Source organism: Dendrobates tinctorius, unplaced genomic scaffold (assembly GCF_039654945.1).
Source record: "Dendrobates tinctorius isolate UK_male_01 unplaced genomic scaffold, ASM3965494v1 ptg000078l, whole genome shotgun sequence".
Taxonomy (NCBI): Eukaryota; Metazoa; Chordata; class Amphibia; order Anura; family Dendrobatidae; genus Dendrobates; species Dendrobates tinctorius.
In genome coordinates this window covers 6675513-6688516 of record NW_027361746.1, presented here as the reverse complement: position 1 = coordinate 6688516, position 13004 = coordinate 6675513, and the positions used below count along the sequence as shown (strand labels likewise).

The 13004-nt window shown below is 42.6% G+C and overlaps 1 protein-coding gene across 1 annotated transcript in view; it reads left to right on the top strand.

The window, feature by feature from the left end:
• The window catches only part of PARP8 (poly(ADP-ribose) polymerase family member 8), a 333484-nt gene that overhangs the window by 311244 nt on the left and 9236 nt on the right, over positions 1-13004 (top strand). Inside the window, exons 20-23 of the mRNA XM_073583404.1 lie at positions 2974-3086; positions 3928-4000; positions 4768-4837; positions 12473-12546. Of these exons, the coding sequence (XP_073439505.1) occupies positions 2974-3086; positions 3928-4000; positions 4768-4837; positions 12473-12546 (330 nt within the window). The remainder of the gene's footprint in view (positions 1-2973; positions 3087-3927; positions 4001-4767; positions 4838-12472; positions 12547-13004) is intronic.

The following is a 13004-nucleotide window of genomic DNA, read 5'->3' as shown; positions in this document are numbered from 1 at the left end:
GCAGGGTTCCTCTTCCAATCCACGTCTCCTCTCTGTTCTCCTACTCCTTCATTCCGTACTGATCCTTCTCTCTCTTATGGAAGCTTAGGTTGCAGTTCTACGTCTTTCTCCTTCTGTTCCTTCCCCGTGCCAGCTGGCTCAGATCACTGAGGCAGCTGCAGCACTCCTTCCTCCATCCCTTCTTCCAGGGATCCCCACTCCTCCCGAGTGGCTACCTTCCGTCCTGACCTTCGGGCAGACTGAACCCAGACTGATCTGTCATCCTACACTTTCCCACTCTTTTATATATCTCAACTCCACCCACTTCCCAGCACAGCCAGTGTTCCATGCAGGGAACCACCAGAGGTGCTCTGCTACTCTCTAAGCACTGAGCCGCAATGTGGTTGTGCAGAACTACCCTGTTGTGTGGGGTGCGAGTGTTGGAGTGTGGATGGTGGGGCACTACACCTTAGGAGAAGGTGCAGTACCTCTGTGGCGACTGAGCCTCAGGGGGGCCACATGTGCAACCAAATATTTAGTTGAGGGTGCCAACTATTTAGCTCATCCCATTTTTGGGGTTTTGTGTGAAATTGTGTCCAATTTGCCTTTTTTTACTCTGTTTTTTTGTTGTTCCAAAACACACAAGCAAAATAAGAGTGTATAACAAAACTTGTGTAATTGCAATAATTTTCTTGGATAAATTCTTCATTTTCTGAAACAATTTCAAGGGTTCCAACACTTTCAGCCATGACTGTACCTGACACCCAGCTCCAACAGCAAGGATCAAAGATAACTTTGATCCTTGCCGATTACTCCCTTGGATGCCATGGTCAATGCAGACTGTTGCATCTTATGGTTAAACAGAAGGAGAGGATGACTCAAGGACTAAGAGTCTTCATAACAATTTTACCCTGACTTCTGCAATACAGAAGTCTGATCCCTTTATGGGATCAAACATTTGTTTACAAAAAATATGTTAAAAAATAAAATAAAAAATTACATAGTCCTGTATTTATGGAGTTGTCCACCACTGCACAACCTCTTCTTAATAGTTCTTATGTACGGCCAACACTAACTCAAAATGGACGGTGCCGTTCCTCCGATCTCTGCACTGCTTTCCCATGACTTCCAGTGATCACATGCTGTTCAGATGAAAGACTAAAGGCTCCTGCCGATCAGTGGTGGCTGACCATACAGACTTAGTGGAGATCGGAGCTGGTGGGTGGTAATTATGCAGTGTGTTTTTATATTATTCTACACATCGAGTTCATTAATAAGGGCTCATTCAGCAGTGAACAACCCTTTTTTAAGGCAAGAAATGTAAAAAAAAAAAGAAAAGCTTTACATATTTGGTGCTACGAAAAAACTGATGGTTTATGTGGCTGTTTACATGTCCATGAAGGAGTGGTCGATGTGTATCCTCATGGAGACTGGTCCGATGTTAATCTGAGTGTCATCAAGCTCAATGAAAGTCAATGGGACCTTGAAAAAAAAATCGGAGAGCACTCAGATGCCAACCGAGTGCCATCTGTTTTTAACGGACTGCTAGATAAAAGAAGGTGGAGAAACTCTCTTTTTTTCTCATCAGACAAAAACTGAAGAAAACTCTGACAGACTCTGCTGACACAGATCATCAAAAGCACTGATGAAACTTGGACCGATTTTCTTGTTCGAGAAAATCACTGACGTATACATGACCTCTTTAGGCTGATGGGGGAGCTCGGCCAAATACAGAGGCAGCCACCACCTGCCATAATGTATACTACAAAATACCGAACAGCTCCTCCAAGCAGAATAACGCAAGGTGCAGAAGCTATGACTGCATACATATACGTATCTGGTGTCTGTAATCACCCATGAGACAAGATCATCATGACATTTATGTCGCTTGGTGAATTCCAGTTTTGAGGGTTCTTTTGTTCATCTTGCTTACCAACAAAAACACAGATGTACCCCAAAACGGTATCAATAAAAATTATGACCTCCCACAGAAGAAAATAAAAAAGAGATAATAGAAATAAAAGCAGCGACACGGCAAAAATTTCCTGTAAAAATGTATTTTGGAATTCGCAGATGAAAAAAAAAAAGCATTGCATCTTGAAGTCTAAAATACAGTGCGTCATTAAGGCGGGTGAAAAATAAGGAATAATGATTGAAGTCAGAAAATAATACTCATGCTGCACAGCCCTCCTTTATGTTGTCCCCAATATCTGCAAATGTTAAGCTGCTGAATTTGGGTGGGAATATGCTGTGACTTACAACTCTACATTCTTGCTGGGCGGAACTACGGTAGGTGCAAGTGTTACATTTGCACCCGAGCCCTGGAGCCTAAGGGGCACAATAATTCACTTTGGCCCATATAAAAAGGACAATATTATTAGACACTTGCAATAACTAGGGGCCCCTGGGAGCTTTTCATAGAATCATAGAATCGCAGAGTTGGAAGGGAAACCCTTGGCCCATCTGGTCCAACCCCCTGCTCAGCTTACTCCACTGCTGGTAGGGTATTAGTGTGTGCAGGGGTTTTCCACTTGCAGTGAAGAAACTATGTTCATTTGCATCAAAGTCATCTCCGCCGACAAATCACATCCCATACATGTAATGGGGTTTCTGCAAGCCCGTTCACAAATAACGGAATATTTTGTTGACTCCACAAAAACCTTCTTACAAAAAAATCGCATGTTTCCGTACAGAAAAGCCAAAGTGATCCCTATGTTGGGGTGAAGGTGCTAATCCTCGTGCCTCCACAGCAGGTCACACTGCACATTGGTGGTGGAAGTCTTGAGTGCGGGCATCAGATTGCTGCCGGCATATTCTCTAGTAAATATGTGTCAGATTAAGCCCAACATGTGACCATAGCCTTTCGGTCTAGTAAGCTGTTTGCTGGATCCCTGACAGCCCTATTAACGAGAGTTATCCCATGTGATTAACCTACATGTTTGTGATCTGTCTCTACAGAGCTGTGCTCATTTTATGATATTTTATGTTTTGCAGCAACTGAAATTTATGCACACCCCTCACCAGTTCCTACTACTCAGCAGTCCACCAGCCAAAGAAGCGAATTTCAGAGCTGCTAAAAAACTTTTCGGAAGCACATTTGCATTTCAGTGAGTTCTATTATTTTCTGCTGATTAATGGTGCCATGGAGTGAATAAATCATAGAGGTTATCAGACGAAAGATAAAATGGCACGTTAAGAAATCTGCCTTGCCTACTAATCACATTGGAAGATGTCATGTATTAAGCCTGACCCGTCACCATTCCCCTGACCTGTCACTGGTCACATGACGCGTCGATGGCCTCTTGACGCGTCAATGGTTTCTTGACCCCTTAATGGTCTACTGACGCGTTGAATATCTCCTGATGTGTCGAATATCTCCTGACGCGTTGATGGTCTCCTGACGCGTTGATGGTCTCCTGACGTGTCGATGGTCTCCTGATGTGTCGATGGTCTCCTGCCACGTTGATGGTTTCCTAACACATCAATGGTCTCCTGACCCATGCACAATATTATATATTCTCATAGATCTAAACGAGGCTGTTCTGGACTTTGTGGTCCATACGAGAACAATGTGAAACAGACTTTATTGTCAGTTTACAAACCAACTTAGGTTCTTTAGGTCTTCATAGCATTATCAAAACCTTCCAGCAGGGGTCACTGTGATTTAGTTAGTAATGAGGGTCTATACCAAAATTTGACTTTTGGATCCCACCGCAGGATCTATTGCAGGGACCCTCAGCTACATATACTATTTATAATACTCTCTAAGGCACCAGGGTCCCGACGTTACAGGCTGTTGTGAAAACCAAAACTCCTAGATTGCGTTGACATCTGGAGGTTTTCGTTAAATTCTGGTACTTGTAATTCCACAGCAGGTTGGGGACTACTGGTCTACAATACTTCATACAACAACTGGAAATAGAACCCTTGTTATGTTTTCTGTTACAGTGGCTCGCACATTGAAAATTGGCACTCTATTCTGAGGAACGGATTAGTAGTTGCTTCCAATACAAGACTGCAGGTAACATCACTTATGTTAGAAATGCTTATAAATGAGGGGAAAATGCATATGTTGTATATTTTCTGGAAATTTCCATAAAAATTTGCGGGTAAGAAATTCACAGTGTTATACAGCACCCGCTAAACGTATGGGATTTTAAAGCACCACTCTGGTGTTTTTTTGTTTTTTTTTAATTTGGCGCTGGAGTGGTGCTACTTATCTAGGTTTCCTCACCCTAGTCTGATACTCACCAGCTGCTGTCTTCACCTCTTCCTGGTGCCACTCCGGTCCCGCGCCACCATCTTGTGACTGCAACTTCTGACCGACCGGAAGTCAGAGGTGACGATCACAAGTCATACACTATTGCTTTTCTCTACTTTATCATAGAAATAGTTAAAATGTTCCAACTTTGAAATCAAATTACATTGAACCCATAAAACTATTATTTTTACTTAAACTTCAATTAAGTGACACCTGAAGAAGTAAAAACAAGTGAATTTTGACATTTAATACGATTTTTATGACTTGGACGGCGCATATGTCAGACACAATAACCTTCAGATTTGGGTTTATTTTCTGAAATCATTTTACTGCATCCAACCACAAGAACTGCTCGAATCGATGACCGTGTGAAATGACCCCGGGGCGTGTGCAGATAATATCTATAGATTTTTTGTTTGTTCTTTGTAAATTTATCTGAGCACCTGCCATTTATGTAGTTGTGAACAACTATTGAATAATGGTGTAAACCATTTATGTGATGCTAATCTCTCCTGATATTGATTTAGCTTCACGGTGCCATGTACGGAAGTGGAATATATCTAAGTCCATTAGCAAGCATATCATTTGGCTACTCAGGTAAGTGGCAGATTTCCTCTTTGTTGTATGTTTATATTATATATCGTGCAGTGGTTATTCATGCATGGACAGTCATTTGGACCGACTTAGGTTACATACGGTACGTATTTGGATCACTAGACAGTATTAAAGTTCACTTCTCCCCACAATTGGTTAAACTATTGGCAGCATTTTTGATGCATTTTGGGGTGGCATGAGAAATTTATAGGTAAATGCCAAAAGAAGAGAATTTAAAAGGAACCTGACGTGATTTTTCTGCCCCTAAAGTGGAGGCAAATACTCCTTGCTTTAGTGCACAATTGCCAAATGCCAATGAAGCTGGCTTGTAATGATGTATCCCAGTCATTGGGGCATCAGTTGAGCCACGACTGCGTGACTCTTCATGACTCTTCATTAGTGATGACGAGTAAATTCGTAACTGATCAAATTAGGAATCGCCAGAATCCAAGTATTTTGGGATTCAATAGGCAGGAATCCAATAAAATCCCGAGAATTTTGTTGGATTTTTTTGGGGCCCGGGAAGGGGATAAAAAACGAACAAGCAAAAACACGCTTATATTTATGGTATCTTTTCTCACCTGTTCTTATGCAGTCTCTGCAGCTCCCCCGTTTTTTGTCGCTCAACTCAATCCATTCCGGGGTGGAGGCCAGTCAGATCACATGCCTCAAATAGGTCTTAATGCTGGAGTCTTTTTTATTTTTTAACCACTTTTATCCAGTGGAGCTGGTGACTTAAAGAGGACCTTTCACCACATTTTTTTTTATGTTGAACTGGGCACACAATAAGGCCAGGGTCACACTTGCGAGAAATTCACACGAGTCTCGCATCTCAATACCCAGCACTGCCGCCGGCAAACGGGACTGGAGTGTGCGGCTTAATGCATTTCTATGCAGCTGAGCTCTCCTGTCCGAGTGCCGGTGGCAGTGCCGGGTATTGAGACACGAGACTTGTGCGAGTTTCTTGCAAGTGTGACCCCAGTCTTAGACAGTGACTACAAAGCAGAATAAAACTTTTTCATTTAGTTTTATTGTGCCTCTCTGTTTCAGAGATATTAGCAATCAAAGTGTTTGGCATCTAACAAATTAACTTTTGTTAAATTCAATTGGGTGTTATTAGATAGATTTCACTGGGGGTGTGCATTTCTTCTCCCTGTATGAGTTGCCCAATCATAAGAAGACAGCAACACAGCAGAAAAAGGACACGCCCCCACAATAGTTTAGGTTTGTTAGTGTGAGAGATGTAAGGATACTGCCCTGATCTACTTAGTCTAACCTTCTGCATAACTAAAAAGTGTTAGTAGATTTGTCCATAGATGACTCACAGCTTTCAGATAAGGTCCATGTGCGGAGTGGGGCCTATTCACAGTTATTCTGTGAGTAGATCGATTTGGTCTGAATAAATTCAATAGAAGAGAGGAAGAATAGTAACAATTTAGTCAGGATTAAAGGGGTTGTCCTGGCTTTTCACATAATCTCAGTACATATCTGGGCTGCAGAATTATGACAATAAGTAATTTACTTTCTGTCACTAGTTTGCACGGTTTTCTAGATATTCTGAACAGAACGTCCAAGGGGGGGGTTATGGCATTGAAATGAGAACTGGTCGTAACCTCCAACTCTACTCCAAACATGCCCTCTATAGCAACAACCTCACCCTCCATAGCTACAACCACATGAAGAACCCCTCATCACACAGTATTATAACAAATCCTCCCCCTCTAGCAGCCTCACTGCAGAGAGCAGACCACCCAGCTGCTTCTCCCCCAGACACATGCTGAACAGTGATCTATGGAAAGTTAAACTAGTGAGGAGGAGAGAAAATCGTCCTGTATTCTGGGACAGGCTGCTCCCATCAGTATTTGTCTCATTAGAGACACAGTGCTCACACATACACTGCACCAAATCTGCTGTGTGAAGATATCAGTGACACAGAGCTGTCTCATTCACACAGCAGAGGCTTTATCACACAACAGATTACATCAGTGACTGCCATCCCCTGTGCAGATTAGAAGCTGCAGACCCCCATCACTGGCCATCACACAGTCTGTTCTCACTGCTGCCAGCAGCCTGGGACAGTGAGGGAAGGAATTACTGATAATGAGTTATGTATTGTAATCATGGAGTGGCCCAGAATACAGGACGATTTTCCCTCCTCCTCACTAGTTTCACTTTGCATAGATAACTGTTCAGTGTGTGTCTGGGGTAGGAGCAGCTGGGTGGTCTGCTCTCTGCAGTGAGGCTGCTAGAGGGGGAAGGATTTGTTACTGTGTGATGAGGGCTTCTTCATGTGGATGGGGAGGGCCTGTAGCTATGGAGGGTGGGGTTGTTGCTATAGAGGGCATGTTTGGAGTAGAGTAGGAGGTTACGACCAGTTCCCATTTCAATGCCATAACACACCTCCCCTTGGACGTTCTGTTCAGAATATCTAGAAAACCCTGCAAACTAGTGACAGAAGGTAAATTACTTATTGTCATAATTCTGCAGCCCAGATATGTACTGAGATTATGTGAAAAGCCCGGACAACCCCTTTAAGCAGGCTATGTGTTTCAACATCAGACCAGTAACTTCATCAGAATGTCCACAAAAAGAAAAAAAAGAACTTGAGGATGCAGTGATGGAGGGGCACTTTAAGGGGATGGACCCCAGACAAAAAAAGAAAGTTCTATAAAAAAAATTGATACTGATGGAAATGCCATTACTATCTTAGTGTTTTTCTTTCTGCCCCACATCACCACTTGATATGTTTCATGTCTCCCTTGACCTAAAAAAGTTCATACTGACACTTTTCCATAGAGTTTGTATTTTTCTGGATGGTTATCCCAAAATCACCAACAGTCATCATTATTTATGGACACATTTTAATACCTTGATAAATAATTATGATTATAAGTGATATATGTCTGCAGACCATAATTATGAAACAAAGACATTAGATGCATTCACTGTGACCTGGAACCTATACAAATTTCTCCAACCTTAAAAAAAAACATGGACATAAATTTTTTTTAGGTAAAAGGGAATAAAAGTGCCCTATTTTTATGGACTGTCCAAGAAAGATGGTTGGCAAAATCGCCCAAAAAGAAAAGGCCTTGCCATTCGGTCTTCTTATTTCTGCTGTTGCATCTTCAACTTGTTCACTGTAGGCCAGGACTTTTGTTTGTGACCAGCTGTCAGAGATCACTGCGAGTCAATCGTTGGTAATGTGACAAGGTGCGACGTGCAGTGAACTCTTAGACCTGGAAGCCCTGGGTTTAAGTAAACAGGCCTGAAGATGATGCTTGCGATTGGTGAATGAAAAGGTGACTCTAAGGACCAGATGGAGCACAGCGAGCTTTGGGAATGGCAGACATTTTGCTAAATGCACTCAAAGTGAATTTACAAAAATCTGTATTTTCAAAAATGTGGATTTTTTGTAGATTCAAGTAGAATTCATTTCCACCCAAATATATTCACTCATCTCTACAATGAACTTTCCTATCATGAAAAATAGAGTAGAAAAATCAGAATAGATCTTACTGTAAGAGAAGCAATGAGAACCCTTTCAGATATAGATTTTTATCAACTACTCAACTACTAAATTCCAATCCCTTAAGTGAATCCACCAGGAGTTATAATGCATTTATTACACGCTTACAAGTAAAGATTATAAGAGAAAAACAATGATTTTTTAACAAACAATAGTCTTTAACATTCTTCTTTCATTTGCCAAAGATCAGATTGCAGCTCCAATCCCTTTGGGCACGCTATTATTTCAGGCATAGAGTCCTTATTAAGCAGCCGCTCATATTATTGTGACTTAGTCTACAAGGTGTGAAGACTGATGATCTGACTAAAGCCCCCGTCACAAGTTTTGTGACGCAACAGCGGCCTCACCAGCGAGATCGCTGTGTGTGACACTTACCAGCGACCGTCCCCCCTGCCGGATATCGCTGATCGTCCTGGAATAGCCAGGACATTTTTTTGATTGCTGGTTTCCCGCTGGCTAGCACGCATCGCTGCGTGTGACAGGCGGGAGACCAGCGATCAGCGCGCTGGTAACTAAGGTAAACGCAGGGTTTCTATGCATCGGGCGGTGCTTAGAAACCCATTGTGTACCTTAGTTACAAGTGCGCTGATGCAGGGAGCTGGTAACCAAGGTACACATCGGGTTTCTAAGTGACGCACGCCCCTTAGAAACCCGATGTGTACCTTAGTTACCAGCTCCCTGTATCAGCGCGCTGGTAACTAAAGTACACAGCGACGCCGCACTCTCGGCGTCGCTGGTGCTGATCGCTGGTGAAGCTGTCTGTGTGACAGCTCACCAGCGATCATGTAGCGACACACCAGCGATCCTGACAAGTTGATATCGTTGGCGGGATCGCTGGTGAGTTGCTATGTGTGACGGGCCCTAACAATGGTTTCCTCACAGGGTCTGTTAGTGGCCATTATTCTTCCACTAAGGCTGGAAGCCATCAATCATATCCTGTCACGTGACTTCCGTATGCCTTTGGACTGGGAAGAATTTTTTCTTGAAAGAATTTCCTTTATCTTGAACAATATTATTTTAAAATCTAACTCCAAGATGTTCTGGCAAACAGAGGGCAGTGTGATTGGCAGTAGATGTGCTCCTTCATGTGCCAGTCTCTTCCGGGGGCATTTTGAAGAATTACATGTTTGTAACAGCAACCTTTTCATTCATAACATTTTGCTATGTTATCATTACATAAATCACCTGTTCTTCTATTGGAAGGACAGTGAGTATGAGGCCAAACAGTTTAATAAAGGCCTTAACGACAAACATTTTGGTCTTACTTTGAAGCACCATTGCCCATTATCGAGGTGAAAACATGCCCTGCAAGCAACTTAAGAAAACCTTACTATACTAGAATCCTATGTTCCAAAAAAAGAGAGAAACTAGACAAGCGCCCATAGGGTGACACTGTGTGGAAGAATAAGGGGAAGGGGTGGCCTGTGTTAAAATGAGCCTCTGCAGTCATTCCAACCAGCGCCGGCATTAGAGACAGGCAGCCAAGGAGGATACCTATGGCCCCTGCTCCTCCAGGGACACCAAGCAGCTGCTATGGGGCCCGTGAGTAAGACGGGCCCGGTGCCGCCCACCCATCGCGCATTCAGTTGAAAGCAGTGATGGAGGAGAGAGCATCATATTTCGCTCGCTCTCCCATCATCCCCTCCTCTGTTTGCGACTCAGCGGGTGAGCGATGACATCACTTCATCATGCGCCACGCTGTGCCAGCAGTTGAGCTGATGAGACAGGAGTAGAGCCTGGAATAGTGTGGGGAACGAAGAGAAGTGAGTATTGTATATGTGTATATATGTGTATGCATTATACTGTGTGTGTGTGTATACATGTATGCATTATACTGTGTGTATGTGTGGGGGCTGCATTATACTTTGTGTGTGGGGGGCTGCATTATACTGTGTCTTGGGGGCTGCACTATACTGTGTGTGTAGGGCCTGCAATATACTATATGTTGGGCTGCATTTTACTGTGTTGTGTGTTAATGTGTATATGTGTATTAATGTGTATATGTATTGACTGAGGGGCTTACATTATACTCTATGAGGGGGTTACATTATAGTCTATGGGGATGCTACATTGTACATTGTGTGTGGCTGCCTGGTACTCTGAAGTGGCTGCATGATACTCTGAGAGTATACTATATGAGGGATCTACATTATACTGTGTGTGGGGTGCTGAATTATACTCTATGAGGGTAGGCTGCATTATACTCTATGAGGGCGCTGCATTATACTCTGAGGGGGGCTGCATTATACTCTGAGGGGGACTGCAGTATAATCTGAGGGGGGCTGAATTATACTCTATCAAGGCTCATGGGCAGTGCATTATACTTTATGTAGGGATGAGCGAATAGCTTTGGATAACTCCTTATCTGAATAGCTATAGCGCTTATCGAATAGCTGCATCGGGAACCCGGATACCTGAAGCGCTCCCGATAATCAGCTGTTCAGCTCCACAGCTGCATGTGTTCTGGCTGTGTGACAGGCTCTCCATGCATGTGTTGTGACTGTCACACAGCTGCAACAGATGCAGCTGTGGCGCCGATCAGCAGATTATCGGGGGAACTCCAGATATCCGGGTTTCCGATGCAGCTATTCGGTAAGCACTATAGCTATTTGGATAAGGAGTTATGCGAAGCTATTCGCTCATCCCTATCTATAGGAACTATTTGGTGCCTGCATAATACTGTATCGAGGACTATCTGTCCCAATCATTCTTCCTCAGTCACTGTAAAGAAACTCGGGATTAAGCGTTGAACGACTTTAATATTGTCGATCACAATCATTTAACGGCCTAAACTCAGCGTACGTAAATACAACCGAAATGTTTCTGTGTGATGGTGCAATATGGTAGCATTTGGGGCCCCACTTTAAACTTTTGCTTAGGGCTCCACTTTGTCTAAAACCGACACTGATGCCAACAAGTAGAAAATCCCCTTCTTCTGCACACTTGTGGATGTAGATTAGATGATGAGCATTTAAAAATGACCGCACTGCTTTCAAGGTTGAAAGGTTCCACACTCCAGGTGGATTCAAGTAGTTTTATTACACTTTTCTGTCTCAAACCAAGACCTTATTCAAATCAAGCTACAGAATCCTTAGTTAAAATCCAACCAGTTGTGTGTTAGAATATTTATGTTTCTTCTGTAGTCTCATGATTTCTGGCCCAAAACAATGAAGTCATTTCCTTTTCCTGCTTTATTCATTTTTAATCCCTGCTGTTGTTGCTGTAATATGACGTGATGAAGGCACTGGTCCAGTGCTGAAAGGCGTAGCCTGTTTCTTCCTGTTCGGCCTATCTTTTTAGGTCACTGGCACCATTGGATAGCCTTTTTTTGTTTTATTTTTTTAAAAGGAACTTGTCAGGTCCGATATTGCTGTTAATCTGCAGATAGGGGGTTAACCTGCAAATTAATAGCGTTCTGAAAGTGCCCGGCCGCTTTATTAAAAGTACAGCTCTTGAGAGAAATGGAGCTTTATTTCTCTCAGGAGCCGCCGGCTTTCAGTCATGCAGACGTGCCCTGTGCAATTACAGTCACCCCTTACATCAGTGAGAGCGGCAACTGTAAGCACACCCCGACACTCACTGACAGCTGGCTCTGTACTGATGCACTGCTGAGACAGCTCTCACTCAGTGCCGGGGTGTGTTTACAGTTCTTGCTTTCATATCTTGGCGCGTGCATGACAGAAAGCCGACGGCTCCTTAGAGAAATAAAGTTAATTTTCTCTCGGGAGCTGCGCTTTCAGTTCTGCACCTTAAATTGAAGATTAACCCTATTTCTGCAGGTTATAGAATTCCCTTTAAATATTAATTACAAAGCTTGGCATGGATCAGGAGGTTGCTACAGTTGTATTTAATTAAGGCATAATTTATTACCAAAAAAAAATGGCTTAGCATCCTGTGCTTTTTTTTTAATAGACAACATAACAGAAACCAAGGAGCCCTCATTAAAGTTTATGAACAAAACTGCAAAATTCAAGTGTAAACACAGCCTAAGTTACCCATAGAGCTCTACAGGCACCACACTCAGAATATGTATATGAGAGGTAATCGATATGGTCATATATATTTGTCCGTACATAATGTAACAAATTATTTTAATATTTCCTGCACAGGGATGAACAAGAAGCAACAGAAAGTATCAGCCAAGGACGATCCCCCAAGCAACAAAAGCAGTAGTACATCACAGGTATGGTTTTCTAGCCTTCCCGATATGGCCTATCCATTCTGATCTGTAACTTCCACTATTCAGATCAATTTAACATGCCAACGTTATGTCTTATATATTTATATGGTTGGATAAAAGTGATGGTCATGGCAGGATCAATTGTTGGACTCAATTATAGTGCAGAAGAAAAATAATGTTGGCCAAGATTGTGATGGTGGAGGCCCCTGGACAGTTCCCATATTTACGCTCTTTATTATCCAACCCTGGCAATGGCTACAGCTGCTGTTTCCCCCAATTCATCTGCCAAAAAAAATAAATAAAAAAAATTGATGACCTAAACTAAAATCTGTGCCTGCTTTGTTACATCTGTTTTGGGTTTCATATGGGTTCCGTTTTTAAGGAGTATTTAAATTTTAAGAAATTACTGCATAGAAAAGGGATATGCCATAAATGTCTTAAAGTTAGAGATGCCACCACTG